The sequence below is a fragment of the Ambystoma mexicanum genome, chromosome 3q (assembly GCF_040938575.1).
Source record: "Ambystoma mexicanum isolate Mex_15411 chromosome 3q, UKY_AmexF1_1, whole genome shotgun sequence".
Lineage (NCBI taxonomy): Eukaryota > Metazoa > Chordata > Amphibia > Caudata > Ambystomatidae > Ambystoma > Ambystoma mexicanum.
In genome coordinates this window covers 645723597-645745716 of record NC_090926.1, presented here as the reverse complement: position 1 = coordinate 645745716, position 22120 = coordinate 645723597, and the positions used below count along the sequence as shown (strand labels likewise).

The following is a 22120-nucleotide window of genomic DNA, read 5'->3' as shown; positions in this document are numbered from 1 at the left end:
AGGGAAAGTTGACAATAATAATGATAATGTGTTATGTATGTATAGCACATTTACATACAATTATTATCCTACCGAAGTTGGTACTGGTATGTTGGTATGGAAACCTTAAAAGAATGTCAACAAATGATGCTTATCGTTCAGGTTTGAGGTCAGTCATCCCTTACCCAAAAGTGTGACCTCATAATTATAGTTTTTATCATAAGCTCTAGGCTTTGTTTAGAAATTGTTTTGACAACTCTAGATTTGCAAAACCGGTTTGTCAGATTTCTCTTTGGAGAAAAGAAACATTCCTTGTAACAGCTTATCTTGAGAGGCCTTCGGGAAGGGCTTAAAATTGGCTTACGCCAACAGCGACTCTGGAAGCGCAAAATACTCCTGCTTGGTATAGGTACATCACCACAAAAGGCTATTCCCACAAATGCTTTATATCAAGTGACAGAGGAAGCAGAGGGGGATCTCTTTAGCTTGCTTTCGATCGCTGTCCCCACAACCTAGCTCCTTCTGATTTTTGGCTCCACTTGCATAGCCGACTCGATTTCTCACTCCCCGTCTCATGTAGATCATCTTATGATAACAGATGGGCTCCTAACATGACATTATTCATACCTGTCAATTACAGTATATAGTTCAGACTTACATACATTTTCTTTGTGGTGCAACGCAGCCACATTCTGAAAACGTATAAAAAAACTACTAATAATTAAAAGTAGTCAGTTTATTTTTGATTTAGAGAAAAATATTTATTTATATGACCCAACTCATGTGGCCTTTTAGAGGAAGACCATTACTTAGTTCTAACAGTGTCAATTAATGTGCAGTTCTAAAGTTCTAAAGTGCAAAAAACACTGATTCAAAGTGGCAGGTACTATACTAAATCAGGAAAGAAAATCATGTGATGCTGATATTTCAGATTTTCCTTTGCAGCCGCCGTTCTCAAAATTCTCTCCGCCTCGAACATCCGATTGCTCAACAACGAGCAGTGGTCCAACTATTGACTCGGTAGTCTTATTGGATGCATGCGTCTTAATTCTGTAGCATTTGTCCCCAAAAATTGGGTCTTGTTCTCCCACCAAGTCAACAAATCCGGGAGCCAGCAGGTGATTAAGGCCATTGGGTCATCCCCCTCAACATCGACAGAGAGGCCAATCACCACGTTTTCAAGGTATTCAAGCCTAGGCTCATTTAATGTCCCTTCATGACTGCCTTCATTTAGTTTCCCAAATGCTTCACCACTGGCAGCATTTGGGTGCATGGTTGATCTTATTCTCTGGTTCTCTGCTCAAGGAGGACTTTTTTTTTCCAGCTGCGCTATTCTGCTAAATTTGTTGAAATTGTTTTCTACACGAGACAATTTCTCAATACGACCTAACAAGGCCAACAATGGATCCTAAGATGGTAATGCAGGCCAAAACTCCTCATGGCTAGGCTGTCTCCTACGAGGTGCCATTTCTCTCTTCTTTCCTTTCAGTTGACCGATTTGTGGATTTGGGTAGAGGAAATAATGCTCGAAGGATGGTGGCCTGAATCGTAAAATATTTCACTGGTTACCTCTACCTTACTTTACAGCTATTTAATATTGTCATTGATTTAGATTGTGGGGTGCTTTTTTATGTATATATGATCGCATTGAATATCACATTTTTATGTGGGAACAGGACACACACATTGTCACCTAGCATTTCAGAGGTTAAAAAATGTCAGCTCGGGAGAAAGATGGTTGCCTCCATCTCTACTTCCAAGTACATTGGAGAATAATGCCCATTTTAAAGTTGGCTCCTGAAGCTTCACTTTATCCGACGGACTGGCTTCCATGCAGAATCCTGTCTGTCTGAAGCACAGGACTCTGTCTGAAGTGCGGGTCTCTTGGAAAGGGGTCAGTGGCAAAACTGTATCCAGAGACCAGGCTTCCTGGCCCAACAGAGTGGCTTCCCTCAGATCCAGAACCACGGCTCTCCTTTCCTGCGCTCTACGCAAAGCAATGGAGCTCGCCCCCTTTGAAGTTTTCCGCAATCCACAGCTCAAGTGTGGAAATAACCAGCTACCTGGTGCTGATAAAAAAAAAATTAAAAACACATTCCTGGAGTCATCCGCCGTCCTTGGTGGAATCACTGGAGAAGCACAGTCTCTCAAGGTAGGTGTCTTCGAAGGGCACAAGAGGTTCTCCCATACCGCTGGCATCATTGCCACTGCCGGGAAGTTTATTTTAATGATACATTAATGTATGAGGCTTGTTGTGTGTAAGCCTATAAAGCCCCTAGGTTCCATAGCTCGGGGGCCGAGATCTTGGTATGGGTTACTTTGCTTGTTTCCTGACCCATTTCTGCACAGTTGTATGTAAATAAACAAAGGCTACCTGTGCTGCCTGGTTTCTATTTGGATTGTTTGGTGAACGTCTTCGGGATTCAACAACATCAGCACCAGAGAATTCACATCTGCATTTCCCTCTATCCCACTAGCAACCACTATTTGTTGTGCATGGCCACACGCAGTGCTAGGGAGAGTTCTCAAAAATGTACTAATTCCCTCCACCTTAGAGACCCCCAGCAACTTTGCTGGATTTTGAGGACTTGGTTTTTTTAACCTGGAGAGAGTGAGACCCTTTTTCCCCACTCTCTCATGTATTTTGAATGTGCATTTTTACCTCTGTTTCTTTTGGTATTGGCGTCTGACAAACTCCATAGGCATCATCTTTTACATTGTGTCACACAGCACCTTCAGTGCAGTGACACAGGGAAGTCGTTTAGATTTCTCAAGGTTTAAATACCTTCTCTGGCATAAACTACTGTTTCCCCAGAACAGTAAAGTGAAATTGACTTTACTTAGCAGTGTACTTGCTAGACCCAGCACAACCTACTTACAATAGAGTGCTGGAGGGGGTTACTTCGTATCTCCTGTGTCTAATTGCTCATGTAAAAATTTTTTTTTAAATTTCAATTTTATTTGTTTTACAGACAAAAGTGATACAGTTTTCATATGAACAGGAGCGCAAAGAGAAAACATTGAACAAGAAAAGAACAGTATAGGAGTATGACATGGATTTACTAATAAGAAAAATCATCAGAAAAACTTAATCCCCCCCCTCCCATAGTTTGTGTCCAATGTGTGGACAGAAACAGGTCCCTCTTGGTTTGCGTTATAGCCCCTTACACAGTTCAGATGGCAACAGTAGGCACCAATGTTCGAGAAGGAACAAGTTACTTACCTGTAACTGTTGTTCTCCAGCATGGGTCTGGCATGGATTCACATGCTCATGAATATTCCCCGTCGTCAGGCTGGGAATCCTCGGTAAAGAAAAATCAGTATCAGTTTCGTTTCTGATCTGTCTTTCATAGTAGTAACCAATCACGGATCTCTGCGTCATACTGACCACAGCCAATGACTGCCCTCTCCCTAAGCCCCGCCTCTGGCAGCCATCTTCAGATTTGGTAGCATGTGAAGTGGCAGTATGACCAAGTGAAGTGCCGCAGAGTGGTAGGCGGGAGGGTTCGCATGTGAATCCATGCCAGACCCATGCTGGAGAACAACAGTTACAGCTAAGTAACTTGTTCCTTCTCCAGCATGGGGTCTGGCATGGATTCACATGCTCATGAATAAAAGAATACATAGCAGTACACACATGCACAACCACGGGAGGTGGCAAAGGCTCAACATTAAGCATTATATCCAAAATTCAACATTAAGCAATTCTTACCTCCTCACCAGGCTCACCTTAGGCGAACAGAGTGCGCAGCACTGCTTGGCCGACCCTGGACTCCTCCCTGGAATCCCGATCGACGCAGTAGAATTTCGTGAAGGTGTGCGTTGACCTCCATGTAGCAGCCCTGCAGATGTCCAGCAAGGGCACACCAGATAGGAACGCCGTGGTAGCTGCGATCGCTCTGGTGGAATGGGCTCTCGGACGGCCAGGCAGCGGTCGGTTTGCCAACCGATGACAGTACATGATACAGCCGGAGAGCCATCTGGAAATGGAGGCCTTCGAGAGAGCCTTCCCCTGATTGACAGGTCCAAAGTTCACAAAAAGTTGTGACGTCTTCCGAAAACACTTTGTGCTGTCCACATAGACCTTCAGCGCTCTAGCCACATCCAGCGAGTGCAAAGTCCTTTCAGCCGGCGACGAAGGCGACGGGAAGAAAACAGGCAACACCAAGGGTTCGTTGAGGTGGATGTCCGACGGCACCTTGGGCATGAAGGAGGGGTGCGTCCTGAGCACTACCCTCGTGTCGTGAAAAGTCAAGTACGGGGCTTGCAGGAAAGGGCCTGGATCTCTCCCACCCGTCGTGCGGAGGTGATGGCCACAAGAAACGCTGTTTTCCACGACAAGAACTTCAACGGAGCCGAGTGCAGAGGCTCGAACGGAGGTCCCATGAGCTTGGTCAGCACCACGTTGAGCTCCCACGCCGGGGCCAGAGCCTTCACCGGCGGGAACGATCTGAACAGCCCCTTCATGAATTCTTTCACCAGACGATGAGACCACAAAGACGTCCGCCCCGTGGTTCTGGTGTATAGGGAGATCGCAGCCAGATGAATCTTGATGGACTCGTGCGCCAGTCCAGCCTTGGCCAGCGTCAGTAGATACGGCAGTACTTGGAGAGCCGTAATCCGTAGAGGGTTAATCTTCTGTGCGTGGCACCAGACAGAGAACCTCTTCCATTTGTGTCCATAGCATTTAAGAGTTGAGGACGCCCTGGCCTTTGCAAGAACCTCTCTGCAGTCGGCCGGTATGTCGTAGCCTCCAAACTCTAAAGCTGCAGGAGCCAGGCCTGCAAGTTCAGCGACTTCGGGTCGTGATGGAGGATGGCGTCTCCTTCCCTGGAGATAAGATCTGCGTCCACTGGCAGCTTAATTGACGGGGACGCTGACAAGTCCAGAAGGTTCAGGAACCATATCTGCCTCGGCCACGCAGGTGCGACGAGGATCATCCTGCACCGTGACCTCTTGAGCTGGTTGATGAGCCGGATCAGCAACGGCAATAGAGGGAACGCGTATAGAAACAGGCCTTCCCAGGGGAACGAGAAAGCATCGCCCATGCTCCTCGGCTGGGGAAACCTGCTGGCGAACCTCCGGCACTTGGAGTTCGTCGCCGTCGCGAACAGATCGATCTGGGGTGTGCCCCACTGTCGGAAGAGGCGGTCCACTAGATATTGTCGTAGTTCACACTCGTGGCACGAGCGCAGCTCTCTGCTGAGCGAGTCGGCGATGGTGTTTTTTATTCCTGCCAGATGAAATGGCACCAGAAACATCCCTTGGGCGACGGCCCAATGCCACAGATCCTGCGCCTCCTTGGACAGGGCTGGGGATCTGGTACCGCCCTGCTTCCTGATGTAGAACATGGTGGTGGTGTTGTCGGTGAAGATCCTCACCACCTTGCCCTTGAGGGACGGAAGAAAGGACCTGAGGGCCCAAAACACTGCACGGAGCTCCAGGACGTTGATATGGAGGGACTTCTCCGTCGGAAGCCAAAGGCCTCTCGCGTGCAGATTTTCGGTGTGCGCTCCCCACCCTTCCAGGGAGGCATCCGTGGTCGCTGTCTCATGGTGGCCGGGGGTCTGGAAGTCCATGCCCGCCGTCAGATGCGCGCGGGTGCCCCACCACCGGATCGCTCGTCGGAAACTCTCGTCGAGTGTGATCCTCTCCTCGAAGCTGCCCATCGTCTGGATCCAGCACGCGTCCAGGAACTCCTGCAACGGGCGTATCCGGAGCCTGCACAGGTGGATGAGATAAATGCAAGAAGACATCATTCTGAGGAGGGACTTGATGGACCTCACCCTGGCCGCGTCCGCAAGCAGCATCCGCTGCACCTTGCCCAAGATGGCCCTCGTCCTTTCCTCCGACGGAGAGGCCAGAAGCGACACTGTGTCGAGCTTCGCTCCCAGAAACAGTGCGTCTTGCGCGGGCACCAGGTGGGACTTGGCGTAGTTTATGGAGAATCCCAGGTCCGTGAGTAGTTGGACGGTCCTTGCCGTGTGCTCCACGGCGAGCTCCTTTGTCTTCGCTCGGATGAGCCAGTCGTCCAGGTAGGGGTAGACGTGGATCCCCTCTAGGCGCAGCCGCGCCGCCACCGGTGCGAGGCACTTGGTGAACACCCTGGGTGCCGACCTCAATCCGAAGGGAAGGGCTCTGAACTGGTAGTGACGCCCTTGGACCACAAATCTGAGAAACTTTCGGTGTCCCTTTAGGATGGGGATATGGAAGTAGGCATCCTCCAAATCCAACGACGACAGGAAAATCGCCCTCCTCCAGTTGACCCAGGACGTGTTGGAGGGCGACCATCCTGAACTTCTGTGCCTTGATGAAGTTGTTCAGTCGTCGTAGGTCCAGGATGGGACGCCATCCTCCCGTCTTCTTCTTCACGAGGAAGTATCTTGAGTAAACTCCGGAGCCCCGAAGCCTCTTCGGGACGAGCTTGATGGCGCCCTTCCTGAGCATCGCCCTTACCTCCAAGAGAAGTTGAGGGACGTGATGTTCCTTCCTGGCCACAGGGGGGACGCGCGGGCACCTCTTTAGAAACTCGAGCGCGTGACCCTGAGCCAGGGCGTCCAGCACCCAATGGTCGGTGGAGATGAACTCCCACACACGGACGAAGCTCGCCAGCCGGCCTCCCACCGGGGTGCTTCGGTGGGGGCCCGACCCCACGGCCGGTTCAGTCCTGCTTCGACGAGGCTTTGCCGCCTTGTCCTCCATGGCTTGCCTCGTCCCCTGTAGGCTGTGACGACGAACGGGCCGCTTGACGATAGGTGGAAAATCCGCCGCTGGAACCTTTGGAGGCACCCTGTTTGCCTCCGCCGCTCCGAAAGGGTGGCCGTCGTTGCTGGAGAACACCAAGAGCCCGGGCCGTCTCTGTGTCCGCCTTGATGGCTTGTAGGGAATCGTCCACTGTTTTCCCAAACAGGTTGCTCCCGTCGAACGGCATGTCCAAGACTCTGGTCTGCACGTCCTGACGGAAGTCAGTAGCCTTGAGCCATCCACGCCGCCTAAGGCACACACCGTTGCCCAACTGGCGAAATACAGTGTCTGCGATGTCCGTCGCTATCGTAATGGCGTGGTCCGACGCCACTTCTCCTTCCTGCAAGATCTCTAGGGCCTCCGCCCTCTTGTTGTCTGGTAGGAAGTCCAGCAGGGGGGCGAGTTTGTACCACAACTCCCTGTCGTAGCGGGCTACGATAGCCAAGGCGTTGGCAGCCTTAATCGTCATCGCTGCCGATGAGATGACTCTGCGTCCCATTGTGTCCAATTTCTTTCCCTCGCCGTCCGGCGGGGAGGTTGACGTAGAGGCCGCGCCCCCCCCCCGCTTTCTTGTTGGCCGCCGCAGAGACGACCGAGTCCGGGGTCGGCTGTGCCCGAAGGCACAAGGGGGCCGCGTCCGAGACCCGGTACTTCTTCTCGTACCGATCCCTTCTAGCCGGCGTTGTGGATGGGTTCTTGAGGAGGGCGAGACCCTCATCCCAGATATCGTCCAGTAGAGGTACAGCGAGGACCGTCTTCCTCTTGGTCTTGCGCCGTTGATAAAGGAAACCTTCCTTCTCTTCCAGGCAGAGCTGGAAAAGCTCGGATGCCCTGGCAATCATGGCGTGAAACGATCCAATCTCGTCGGGCGGGGAAGCCCGGGTGGGAGGTGACGACGGGAGATCCTCGTCAGTACCCGTCGCGGCCGTGTCAGTCCCCGTATCATCCCCACGTGTCGTGGACGGGGAGGAGGGCTGAGCAAGGCGCTAAGGTTGAAAAGGAGGTGGAGGATGAATCCTTCTCTTAAGAGGAGGGCTCCCAGAAGGGCCTGGCTCCGGGTCCCCCATTGGGAGCGGTTCCTCCGTTGGTGGTAACGGCAGTCTCGTCCTTATCTCCGAGCATAAGGACTGTATAACCAACAAAATGGCTGCCGAGTTGTCTTGCGGCACTGGTTGAGGGGGTTCCGACGGGCGATCAGGAGCCCCGTCGGCACCCTCGACATTTTCGTTGTCTCCAACGTCGGGGTCCCTCCCGACAGGATGGTCTTCTTCCACGCCAGCGCCGTGGCCTAAGACTTCGATCAGCTCCTCCTCAGAGGTTGAAGCCGAATCCACGACGACCTCCTGCCCCCCTTTTTCTTCTCCGTCGGAGGTTTCACGGGGGTCCTGTCGATGGGCATGAAAGAGGACTCCCTCCGCGGTGGCAGGGAGATTCTGGGCCCTGAGGTCGCCACCACTGGTGTAGCCTCCACAGGCTGAGCCAGGGGCGCCGCGACTATCTCGATAGAGGCCTTGGCCGGATGGATCAAGGCTTTCACCACCTTAGGTGCGCTCACCGCCTTCTCCTTGGGGGGGAGGGTCACCACCTCGCTCCCCCTCCGATGGGGCCTTCGAGCACGACCGGGGTCTCTCCAGGAGCTTTGCCGGGTGCTCGGCCTTCCTCTTACCCGAGCCAGAGCGTTGGCTCGTGGTTGATGGCGCCGGGGAGGATGCGCCCTGCCTGGTGCCCGTAGAGCCCGACCGTTCGCGCTCCCGGTGCCAGCGGACTCGCGGTGCTTGGCCTTCTGTTGGACCCCCGTCGCCGGGGCGCCCTCAAAGGTCTTAGAAGACCGCTCGGACTTCTTCTTCTTCTTCTCGCCTGACGGGCTCTTTCCTTCCAGCCAGTTGGCGAGACGCTGATGGCGGTCCTTCATGGTCCGCTCCGACATATTGCCGCAAAACGCACAGTCCTTCTCCACGTGCGTCTTGTCTTCATGCAGGCAGTAAAGGCAAAGGGAGTGTTCGTCCTCAAAGACATTCTGAAGCTGGCATCCAGGGCAGACCCTGAACAGCTTTCCGGGCGTCGAGCTTCCCTTCTCCTGGGCCATGTTCGAGAAGGGCCTGAGAAACTTCTGGCGTCCTCCAAAAGCGTGGCTCGATGAAATCTTCACCCTTGAGGGGCGTAGAAGAATCCGACACGGGTCCCCGTTGATCGGATAAAGAAACGGTGGAGCTTGAGGCTCTTTTGACCGAAAAAGAGAAAGTTTTCCTAAGAAAAAGCGCGAAAAAAGCACTAACGCTCGAGAGCAATAGCACGAGGATCCCAACACTTGAACGTGTGGTAAAAATCTGAAGATGGCTGCCAGAGGCGGGGCTTAGGGAGAGGGCAGTCATTGGCTGTGGTCAGTATGACGCAGAGACCAGTGATTGGTTATTACTACGAAAGACAGATCAGAAACGAAACTGATACTGATTTTTCTTTACCGAGGATTCCCAGCCTGACGACGGGGAATATTCATGAGCATGTGAATCCATGCCAGAACCCATGCTGGAGAAGGATATAAGCGACATGACATTTGCATAGGCATCAATTAAAATTGTCGGGATCATACCAAGGCACTATGCACACAAATTCTCATGTGACGTATTTTGCACAGAAATCTGCCCATTCGGGTTCAACAGAGGCTCCATGTCCGTGTAGAGCAGCAGTCAGGCTCTCCATTCTGAAAATATTTTGTGCGACATCCACCCACTCCGTCTTGGTGGGGAGAAATGGTCTCTCCAGGCCATTGTGAGGCAGGCTTTTGCGGCTAGGAGGAGACCCAGAATCATCTTGGGAGCTTTCAGAATCGTATCCTCGTCTTCAATTAGTCCGAAGAGGATCAGTAGGGGATGTTTCTCCCTTTCTTCTTCCTCTAGATCCTTGATCCAACTGAGGACCTCATCCCAGTAAGCCTGGACCTTGTTACAACCCCACCACATGTGCCAATAACTTGTGTCTTGGCCACACCCCTCCAGCATTGGGGATTAGCACCTTGATACATTCTAGCAAGTCTGAGCGGGTCGTACCATCTGTAGAGGAGTTTGAGCGCATGGAGTTTATACTAACATATCATCGATGATTTGGCCGTCTGTCTACAAATGCGTAGCCACATCTCGTCGTGTAAGGGTCTACACAGATCGGCTTCCCATTTGTTCTTCAATTTGGTTGAGGGAGCTACGTTGTTTGTTATCAGGGCATTATACATGAAGCTCATCAGACCCCTAGAGCCCGCACAGGTGTCCAGAATTTTCTCGAAGGGCGTGAGGTCCCTCTGTAGCTGATATTTCCATTACTCCCGGGACATTACCCCCTTTGATTTCAAATATTGGAAGACAGATAGCGGACCTATATGGAGTGCGTCCTCAAGTTCTTGTATAGTTATAAAGGCCTTACTTCTCCATAATTGTCCAGCTCGTTCCAGGCCGGCCTCATACCACGACTGGTAGCTTAATGGCTCGGGTATATCGTCACGTATTCCCGGGACCCAAAGATGTCCTAGGGGGGGGCAAGGCCAAGTCGTGATCCCCTTCATATCCTTGTTCAGTTTCCAGATTGTCCAGATGGTCGCTAATATATGGTGATTCTTGATGCTGTTCCGCAGTTGGGGTCCAGGGACCCATAGCCACTCACCAACTGTGTACGGACGAAGATGGAAATTGTCCAGGGCTATCCAATGTAAGTCCGTTTGCTGCCTCAGGTGAGGGATTAGTATTCGCAGCTGAGCCGCCTTATAGTATAGTTCCAGATTCAGAAGGCCAACTCCCGCATCGTCTTTTTTGAGATACAGAAGAGGTTTGGGAACTCTAGGTTTTTTACCTTGCCACAGGAACGCCAGTAGGGCCTTTGTTATTTCAGTGAAGAATTCTTTTGGTATCTTTATGGTCATGTAACATTTTTATGTTACCCTTTCCTCACAGAATGGCTGGTGGCAGTGGTTTGTTGCAAACTACCATGGTTTGCATTTACCACAGCTGTTCGCAGCTCTGGCAACGCTAACCGCAGGAGCAATTTCTTTTTAAAAATGGCACAGAGCCATCTTTGACAAAGTGGCCCCCGGTCTTCTTTTTTTGTAATGACTTTGTGGAAAGGTCCTTCTAGAGAGTTTCTCTGCGTGTCAAACCAGGCTTGGTCTCTTTGTTCATTTCACCTTTGGCGGGCTTCAGGAGTGAAACCCGCCTCTGGCTCCAGAGTGTCTGGGGTAGGCAGGAAGTGAGGTAGGTGCCCGAAACTCCCTGTTCTCAGTCTCCTCGGAGACGCAAATGTACTCTGTGGTGATTGACTGGCTGACTGTCCGGCAAGGACAGCCACACTGCTGGGTGAGTGACAGCTAGGATGGAATGAATGGGAGAGAACTGAATAAAAGGGGAGTCTTTTGGCTTGGAAGGCAGAGTCGACCACTGGACTAAGGAACCAAAGAAGAGCTTGAAGAGAACGCCTGCTGCAACTCCTGGACCGTTGATTAGCCCAGTGAAGCTCTGCTGCAGTGCCAACTTGCCAAGTTTGCATCGATAGAGAAGCCCCTGCAAGGACAAATTCTCCCTTTGAGTTGGTGGGACCAATCAACTCCAAAGTAAGCCACCTGGACACCCATCTCAGAGCTGGGTGAATTTCCTCAGAGTTGCTGCAGGAAACCGTATAGTCAGGGAGAGGGACACCAGATTCCGTGTATTACTTTTGAGCTGGCCTAAAGCTTTTGGAAGATCCTCCAGTCTCCCATGAAGCAGGACTGACCAAGCCTGAGCCCCCTCGGCAGAGTGCGGGACCCCAGAAGCAAGGACAGTCCACCTTGACAGCCAGGAACCGCGTTGTTGCTATTTACGGTAGCTGAAACGCTTTGACAATCCCAGTGCATTGCAGGAGTCCCCTGACGTCCTCCCTCTTGTCCCCACAACTGAGGCCCAGGAACAGTGAGATCTGCAAAGTTGCACAGGAACAGAAGTCATCAGCTGCATCTTTTCTTCTTTACAAAGGTACTGTAAAACAAGTCTAAGAGAACGTACCTCTTACTGTAGAAGTGCTGTAAATTCCACAACTCACAAGTCTAATCAGCTTGTGGCCCTACATTTGATTCTTCTTTTCACCAAAGACCCCAAAGAACCTTTGCAAAGACCTTTCCATTTACTTACCAGAAGTGCTTTATCCTATCCAAGACTTTTGCCCATTGACTTTGGCTTAGCCTATTGAATTGTATAACTCTTCTAGTGAACTCTAAAAGTATCTGCACTGCTTAAGAAATTTGTGGTCCCTTGTGTTCTAATAGCCTTTGCCTTTTAGCAACGTTTTGAAGAGTTCTGAATGTCAACAGTAAGATATTAATGTCACCAGCACCCTTGTTACTGAAGTCACCTGTGGGTGTAGGCTGTGTCTGTGGGCCATGCCAAAAGGGTCTTATCTGATTCAGAAACTCAAAGTGTACAGTACTGAAGTATATTTGTGTGTTACTATTCCATTGCTCCCTTCTGAAGAAGGCTTTATAAGTGACTGATAAATACATTAATAATTGTGTATGCATGAAACCTTGAGTTTAAGAGTTTATTTGAATATCTAACTGTGAATCTTTGTGCAACTCCACTACTGCTCACATTTCCCCTCTTGAGATACGCATGGCTGCTTAACACGCTACCAAAACTGTGTAGTACAAGCTTATACCAAAGTTTGGGTTGCCTATACCTGTAGTCATAGTTGTTTGTAGTGTTCCCAGAGGGTACTGCATTCAAACTGTGCCTAACATGCAGTGAAGTCACCTAAAGGGCAGATGTGTGCAATACAAGACCAGTTTATATTTCCACAAGAAATGTGCTTCCTGTGATTGCTCCAGTCCTTGAAGCTTACCATGAACAGTGTTGTACTACTAAAGTTTGGTTCCTGATGATGCCAAGAGTTTACGCACGTTTTAGTTAGTAACATCTTTCTTGTTTTCTCGAAGACCATGGGGGAAATATATGCAAAAAACTCTTACATAGTATAGATAACCCAATACTGGAGATATAAACACATGATTATACATTTGAAACATGTCCAAAGTTAAGGCAATCATATCTGTATGAAGAGTACTTTTGGTGGCTTTGGATTCTATGTCAAGACCGGAGGCGACCATTATGCTTCTCTTTCTTTAATTAACATTAAACATAAATAGCTCAGGAGCAAGATTTTAGCAAAGCAACATATGCCAGGAAAAAAAACAATTGCTTAGGTGCTGAAATCCTCAATGCAAAGTTAAATTTTAACTGAAAAGGTAACCTGGAGCTTTCCTGAACTCCATTTCCCAGAAGTCCTCGGTAATCTGAACCATGGCCACGAAAAATATGACCCAAACCAACCAATCCTTATAAACATGGTCCCTTAAATGTCTGCAGCCCTTCTTCCACTTCCTCTTTATTTGTTTCCCCAATTTCACGTTTACGTGATATTCATAGAAAATTACATTCCTATCGTGGTCTATGTGATATTCATAGAATTATGCAGAATACAGCGCTCACCGCACATTGGGAACATCTTAGCTACTGCATTATATGAGTATTCATAATTCAGCGCTTACCGCGCGTGGAGAGTTTTTTGTACTCGAGCAAGTCGGCTCGCTTTATTCACCCTCACCTGGGAAGGGAAGCAAGCCCACTGACTCTACCTAAGAGCTGTTAAGATCCCAGAAAGGGCTCTCGTTTCCTTCTGTGCTCTGCTTTCGGCCGTGTTTCCCCCGCAGTAGGAGTAAAACTGCTGCAGGGAATCGCTCGGCCCAGGCAGCACTATGTAGGATGCTCAAAAGGTGTCAGGTTGGCGACCTGCCCCTAGCAAGTTACGACAGGCTCTTGGATGTGAATGCTGTTAATATATTTCTCTCCTGGCCACCCAATTCGGAACTATCCCGCACAACCATCTATGGCAAGCTTACTACCCTGCTGTGCATAGTGTCTTACAGGAGAGTCTCAGACTTCAGGGCGTTCGACTTAGCCGATCTTTCACATCTCTAGAAGAACGAAAAGCCATACTAGAGTGATCATATTTCCAGCTTTCACCCGAGTGGACAAAAAAATGCGTGGTCAGGTGCCTACGAGGAGATGACTTCCCATTTACGGGATGACTCGCGGGGTCAGTTATTTATCACACTCCGCAACCCACTTAAGGCACCTTCCGCTCCTATGCTGGCTCACTAGGTACGATGGATGCTCGCCCAGGCTGGAATCGATCCTGTCAGTTTGGAGCTCACTCTGTCAGGGGAGCCATGGCCTCTAAAGCCTTCCAGGTGGGGGTCAGACTGGAGGATGTATGGGAGGATAGGTCTATAAGACCACCTCCACGACTTATCCCACCCATGTGAGGTTCGTGGCTCGTCAGGGACCCCTGTTACCAGGGCCCAGGAAGCGGGGTGGCTGCTAATCGACACACAGGGCCAATCATGTTATACTGTAACAGACAATGGACTACATTTTGGAAGCATCAGGACTCCATTTTAGATAATAGCGACCTGAACCCGAATGAGACAGCCTGCCTGCGAATTCTGCAGCTTGGCCCCCACTCACTGTGCACAGGGAGCCATGCCCTCCCCCGGCACCTCCACTCCATGGTAGATCCACTGAAGGGCCATTCTCACGATCAACTAGACACGAACAAGCATCAGAACAAACACTATCATTTACCTTCCGCAATACATCACTGTCCCCGAAGTGACTTGACTAGCGGTTCAAGCCTGGAAAATAAACACCATCTCAATTGAACAGGCCCTGACCCAGCATCTAACCCCCTAACATTTAAGATATATGGTGTTAATGCCCTCCTCGTATGAACCCCTGTCGATGTTCCCCAAATGAAGTGTCAACCACACACCAAAGCCTATCACTCATAGAGTTGCTATGATAATTATAAACACCTGTGTTAGGGAAGGGATAAAAGTTCATAAGTATTGATAAAGTAAGAATGACTTCAGCCCGTGTTAATATATCATGTGCCTAGAAGGCCCAATGAAACGGCTTCATACAGCCCATCTAGTGTTAACTAACGAATGCTGCTAAGTACAAAGGAAGGCGGAAGAAGCATTACCAAGAATATGTGTATGTCGTACAGTGGGACATGTTTAAATGCATGAACAAGAATGCAAATGTACTATTACCTCCGAACGTATTGCTTCTATGCTCCTGAGTACACCACCAAACCTAACGCTAACTCATGTGTTATCCAACTGCTACCGTGTGTGATTGCTAAAATGTAGCCTTCCGATGATTCGGTGATGTATGAAACACTGCCAATATTTTACAGTCATATATAGAAGAGTACATGAATGTAGAGACATTAGAAATGTGTAATCTCTCTAATATTACTAACTTTATTAACCGTCTCCTCATTCTGCATAGTGTGCAGCACAGGCACAGAGAATTTCTCACGCACACAAGGCCATCTCCCCCTCCTCCCGCCAAGGTCCGCCAGGGCTAGCTGGTGCGCAGGCAGCACAGACTCGCCTCCCCACATTCTGTTGGACCTGCTTCAAGTATTCACCTCCCCCTTATCCGAGGCCGCCATGGTCGGCCGAATTAAGTATTTACAACCTGGTCCTAAACCCCACTGCCTCAAGGGGCCAAAAGTGCACCTTCACCGATCCAGTAGTACTCCGGCTCACCCCAAGTTAATGGGCCTTGGAGAATAGACATTCAACCCTGTACTAACATATCATAAATTAATTCTTCACTACTTCTAACAAGACCAGAATGACAGGGCAGCTCACCTCCTGCCCTCAGATCAGACACCCAAGTTTATGACACCCGGTCAACAGGTCAGAAGCAACAGTACCCTGATGTATTGGAAAAGCTTCACATTACATGTGTTTCTCCAGTATCCTATTATTCCTTAGAGTAACATATTACAGGATTAACAGGTCAACTGAAATCGTCTAAACTGATGAGTGTTTGTGTGTGTGGCCACAAGGGCCAAATGTTAGGGCAACCAACTATCAACGACACGGACCGCGCCTGGCCTGGCAGCCCCACCCCAACGAGCCCAGCTGACCCATCCGCCCCACGTTGGCACCACGCTGATGTCCACCAATCCTGGAGCTGCTCATCACTGCTACGCCTATAGTTAGTCGACGCCACCCAATCCCCAGGACTATGTGCCCCCTATAGTGTGTAGGACTCATGACGAAGTTTGTAATAAATAAGACTGTCTTTGCTATTGTCAGACAGAGCGCTCTCGGAGCTTGCAGAGTCCTTTGCATGCCCTATTTGACCAGATAAAAAGCCTTTTACATTTACCCGCACTTGGTCTCATTCCCTCCTGGGGTGTGTCCTTTACCGCCTCTCATTGTGGGGAGGGTAATGCCTTTTGAGGACGCTTGCTTTCAAGGACATCATGAGGATGGCTGACTGGGCAGGATAATCAGTCTCTAAGGAGCTGTACTTGGAACTGGTAGAGCAACCGGCAATGTTGGTGGTGAGTAAGCTTTAAACAAGCATAATGCTCGCCTGCGGTCTTGACTTAGAATGACAATTTTCCAAAATAACTTTTAGAAAAGTCTTGATTCTATTAAAGACACAGAGGCGAGCATTATCCCACCCCATCGGGAAAAATTCAGGTCGACAGTCCGCTGGGATTGACGGGAGGGGCTATGGGTCTTGAGCTTGTTCAAGTTTAATATGTTATTCTTGGAATGCCTGTATTCTTTCCCCTCCCCTCATGTGGCTCTCTTCCCAACTGGTACTGCGGTTGTTTTCCCTCCGTTACTGTTTCTTTTTTTCTCTGGCAGGATCGTCGTATAAGCCCAGTTTAGGGACGCAAGAGCTTACCACCGTGGCAAGGGCTAGCGGATGGTTTCAGAGCATGGAGATCTAGGTTGTTGCCCAAGTTTCGCAGCATCGAAAGAGGAAGTAGAAGAAGGGCTGCAGACATTTAAGGGACCATGTTCATAAGTATTGGTTGGTTTGGATCACATGCTTCGTGGCCATCGTTCAGATTCCCAAGGACTTCTGAGAAATGGAGTTCAGAAAAGCTCCAGGTTAAGTTTTCAGTTAAATTGGTACTTTTCATTGAGGATTTCAGCACCTAAACAAGTTTTGTTTTTCTGGGAACAGTTGCTTTGCTTAAATCTTGCTGCTGAGCCATTTATGTTTGATGTTAATTAAAGGAAGAGAAGCATAATGCTCGCCTTCGTGTCTTTAATAGATGTTATTCTGAAAAATCTTCATTACGCACAACACTATAAAAAAAGTACTGCCATGTAGCATAGCTAAAGAACGTAGTTATAGTCATATTGACAGCACATTATTGACTTACTTTGACACAAGCACGGCAGCCGCATCTCTGGCTTTATCACTGACCACCAAGTAGAACTAGGGGAACAAATGAATACAATTAACAAAATAATCTTTTTATCCGACGGGCATCAACAAATGCTAAATCGCATTGCAACATGCCGCAAAGTTCATATTAACAACACAATACTAATGCACAAACTGATTCCACTCAGGACCCCAGACAAGAATGATTAAATTAATCACAACACTCTAATTTAGACTTATTCCCATTAAGCACCATAGCAAATTCAAATAAATAAATACATTGCGCTTCTGCAACGACTGCACATGAAGGCAGGGAAGAAACATTAGGGAAAAAGTATACAAAGACTAATAGCAAAAGTCCTTGGGAGATGGCAATTGTCTTTGAGAAGAGAAAAAACAAAAGGTTGCCTGCTACCTCCATCCAATTCAAGTTCAGTCATTGTTAACCTAGTTTTTTGAAGCCGTGTGTCAACGAAGATATTTGTGCATACCGCTCCCTAAGATTAATCAAGGAAGCGTCATTCACTGGCACAGCACCTGTCAATATTATTCACTTGTACTTAAATTCAGGTACTATCACAGAAGTGAGCAACCTATATATACACACACAGGTCCTTCATCTCAGAGAATAATTGACACAATGTGTCTTTATCAAGCAGCATATTAATATATGAACATTATTCTGTAGCACAGTATTCCAAGGATCATACTGAATTACAGAGACCCAAGAGGTATTGTTCCAGCTCAAGGAGTTCAGAGAAAATGTAAGCATTGTTAGTAGGTCAACGCAATTAATTATGTTTAATCTATTTTTGCTGACTAGGGGGAGTGGACGTGCAGGATCCACCTTTATCTCCATTATACAGTGTGATGCTTGTTTTGAGCAATAGGTGTTTTTGCACACCCTATTTTGAGCTTGTTCCACCGGAGTCTGCCAGGCTAGCCTCAGTAGATACCTTCTGTTGATACTATATTGTTACCATCCATATTTTATGGTTTTATTAGTATGTTGGACGCTTGTGGTATGAAACCATAAATAAAGTTTAAAAAAAGAAAATGGTGTTAGCACATTTGTGCACTGGACAATAGTCTAAAGAGTTGTGCGTGTAAATGTAATTGAGACTTGCCCTTTGGGTTTCAAAATTGACATAATGGTGGTGTTCTCCTTGCAAGTAATCTGCCAATATTGACACAATTATTCATAAGGTTACTTTCAGCATGACCGAAACAAGCGCAAATCTCACAGAACAGGACACCACCACTATGATACAAGTGAAATAAAATGCACATCACACCAAACAGAACACTCCGACTGAAGAATGGGACAACTCCAATATTGGAAGTTCACACAATGTAGGGCTTGGGTATCAGTTACTCATACAGGACAGTACACAACCACTGAAATGCTAAAATGCGATACCATCACTGAAGGAGTAAAACCAGGGCACCTCTGGCATGACACCACCACTATAATTGTGAAAGGTGACACTCTCTGCAGAACTCAGACAATACTATGACTGAAGGGGCCATGACGGCAGAACTGAGTGATGTTCAGCTTCACCACACATAGGCGATGGGGTCCTTTAATGCAGGTGTAAGATAAATGCCCTGCTGCAGGACCAAATATCACTGCTCTGTCGATTCTACATGTACATGATTTGTCGCCTCCGATACCACAATAGATGATTATTGTACCGTAGGTCGCAAACTGCGGCTTCAACACTATGCTTTTTGATTGTGTTATTTGTAATATCAAGTTTTTTATTAGTGCACACTCACTTGTTTGGATCCACGGGCAAGGTTCTGCCAGCCTTTAGGTGCGAGGGATAGTCCTCTTTCATTTTGTAGTATCCAGTGTTTTTACCACATTATATTCACTGCACCGCTTTTGTACCGCCAATGTTTTACTGAATTTTGTACTGCATAATGCAGTGGGGGTGTTTGGGTAAGGAATTATGGGGTTGGTGGAAAGAGGGTGGTGGTTAGGGGAAAGGGGTCGGGGGGTGATGCGATGAAAAAATAAAGTGAGATAAAAAGACATAGTCCCATTTTGTTTTGTTTAACCTTTGTATCAGTTCCACACTGGGGAATAGTTCTCCTACCACTACCAGTTCAGGAAGGATACTTAAACACAACCAATGGTGCCGGTGAGCCGCTGACGCACCAAAGAGTCTGGGCTAAGATTTATGCACCTGCAATTAGACTCATTTGAATTTGTGGATGTCCCTTAATTTAATTCTAGAAAATGTCTCCTCAAATTACTTAGTGGATGAAGCTTTCGTTGAGAAATTAACGTTTGAATCACTCATGAAACATTTGATTTAACTCGTATTAAGCCTCTCGAATTTCGAGATATAGGAGCTACAAAAACTACATTGTCTAATCCTAAATGCAAGGTCAGTGGTTAAAAATAGGTACTCCACAACCTAATTACTGAACCTGGACATACCAATGCTTACAGAAACCTGGATACACGAAGATGGCCGGAACATCTCGACAGACTGAACCCTCTCTTCTTTCAAATTTATGTCCAAATCTCAACTGACAAAATGGGGGGTTTAGCTGACATCTATAAAGAGGACCTAACCTCTCTGTACTGCCAAATTTAGGCTCTTCAACAGCTGAAATCTTGGCATTCCAGATTTCAATTGGTCCTTCTGATCCAATTTATTTATAGGGTAACACAGAGAACGGTATTAGGAGCAATTGTCACTGAGGAGGGGAATCCCCTCTTGAGTTACAAAAACAGACCCATGCAGGCTGTACCTACAAAGAAGAACACCCTGTCCCTATTCCGTTGGTCTCTCCGTAAGAGCTCGGTGGTGCGCCGCCTATCTAAAAGGGATAGCGAGAGGGCTCTCCCTAACCAACAAGTATACACGTATACCTATAACACTATATGTTGTAAAAAAGACGGATACAAGTATAAGGTTGTTACATCAAGGCCTATACATCAAATAATGTCTCTTCCGCCTGTGACTAGGTACTGCTACTAGGAATTTCTATCTGTGTTTTATTAACCAAATAGAATAGTAATCCTGTCAATTCGGAACTTGTTCTGATCATAATAAAACACTGGACCCTGTATGGAGGGAAAACAAACAACCTAGAGGCATGAAGCCAGTCTAGTCACAGCAGTAATATTGAACGTGCACTGGTTGTTGGATTTAGGTATCGTTATGCACACGAGAAGGCTCATGCGCTGGTGGGTCGACAGGTTTCAAGTACCATACTGATTTGGGTCATCTTCTTCAGGACCACATATTCTAAACAGAGGAGTGACTCCTTCTGTGGACCATCAACTGGGATCCAGGCGGTACCTCCGTTCCCCTAGTCAAGAGCCTCTGTGATGAGTGCGCGCCTGTGACTCCGCGTTCTTCCAGCACAACGCTCCGTAAACCTGTTCGAACCTCCTCAGCATTTCAACAGCAGAACTAGCTCTGCAGTCCGAATATTGTGCATAGTCGCAAGATGAGGCAGACTGACATTCCTGCACCACTCGCTTACCCCAGACAAGCTCTACACACATAGCTGGATATATGGTATGTGAATGCTAAACACACTGCTAGGTGCCTACCTGTTTTAATCAATCCACCCTGCTCTCCACCATGGCGCCGAAGTTGCCCCGCTCTGACCTGATCCCACCTTCACTCTTCCTCCCTGCTCTGTCCAAGGGACCATCAGCCTCACTAGTAAGGGCCACCACCACAGCCTCAGTCACTATAGTAATCCACAGGATATGCAAAGACAGGGATGGGGGCTAAGGGACACTGGGGGATGAAATACAGTTTGACTGGCTGCATCAAAGACAGGGGACTGGGTAATATACAGTGGGATAGTTTAAAACAAAGACCTTGTAAACGCTGTCCGTTTTGTAGAACAACTCCCATCAGCCCAGCAACTATAGTCAATGGAGAGAGAGCATGGGAGCCAATAGTGCCAAACATCTTAATAGTCGCAGGTTGTAGATCCCTGGTTTAAAAGACAGGAGGATTTGAAACTACAATTGTGAAGGAGGAGACTAGGACATGGGAAGTGATACAAACTGAGAAAAGGCAGGGAAACCTTGGAGGAGAGCATTGGGACGGAGGGATGCAACACAGGATGTGTAATGAGACCAAGAGTATCACATCATAGCAGATGTGGGGTCTTAAGGGAGAGTGGACGTCTGGGGTGGAGGTGATTTTGTAAAAGCAAGGGAGACTAACGACAATAGACCATGGGTAGTTAGACCTTGGTGAGAATGTAAGGTGAGTGCTGTATCTGGTGTTCCCCTGTGCTTGCATTCCATGGTGCCAATCACCATTCTAACGATTTTGTATTAAATGTAATTGGTGTACTTTACATTGGCCAACCAGATGTTTCTGGTAGGCAGCCACCTGGTTAGGGACCCAGCTTAAGTCCGAAAGTCTATGTGCATGGTACAGAGAGCATTGAACATAATGCTCGGCTCAACTGACACCACTGACTGCTTATAAGGAGCATTTCATATGTTCTCACTTCTTCAGGTTCTCATTGAGACCATCCGATTTCGCACTTATTGTAGATGGTCCATTAGAATTGTGCAGAGGGTGATGCAGTCGTCCTGGTATGCCATGAATAGAGCATTTGTCAGGTTAACTCAAAGGAATAGAAAGATCTTTCATAGCCAAAAAGCTGAAAATTGGTGCCTTTAATTATTGCAATCATTTTGGGGGTGGGAGGGGAAAAAAAGTCAAGGCTAGCGTGAACTTTACGCAGAGGTACTTTAATTTCTGCACTTGTGCTGGGATTCTCCCTTAGAAACGTGGACCCCATAAGTTGGATAATATCGACACTGCTAAAGGCCAGAATCTATGTTATGATAGCTTTAACACAAAACTGGATTCTCCTTCATCCATTAGAATACTTCATCAGGCATTTTGGAATGTTGATCTAGCTGAGCTAACCAGTAGTTCCCGTAGCATGTTAACTGAAACCTCAAAGGTTTGGATCATCACATTTTTAAGGCTGTCAAAGTTCACACATTCATGAGGAGGGGCACATAGATCACGTCCTTTATATTGGAGGCTGTTGTGAAAAGTTACTTTGACGCTGGCACATCTTAACCAGTAAATGGGACTCTACTGAATTTA

The 22120-nt window shown here is 47.9% G+C and overlaps 1 protein-coding gene across 4 annotated transcripts in view; it reads right to left on the bottom strand.

The window, feature by feature from the left end:
- TBCD (tubulin folding cofactor D) overlaps positions 1-22120 on the bottom strand; it is a 2839019-nt gene that overhangs the window by 2535929 nt on the left and 280970 nt on the right. For all 4 annotated transcript variants that reach the window (XM_069654539.1, XM_069654542.1, XM_069654540.1 and 1 more), the window contains exon 8: positions 17002-17057. In XM_069654539.1, coding sequence (XP_069510640.1) covers positions 17002-17057 — 56 coding nt within the window. The remainder of the gene's footprint in view (positions 1-17001; positions 17058-22120) is intronic.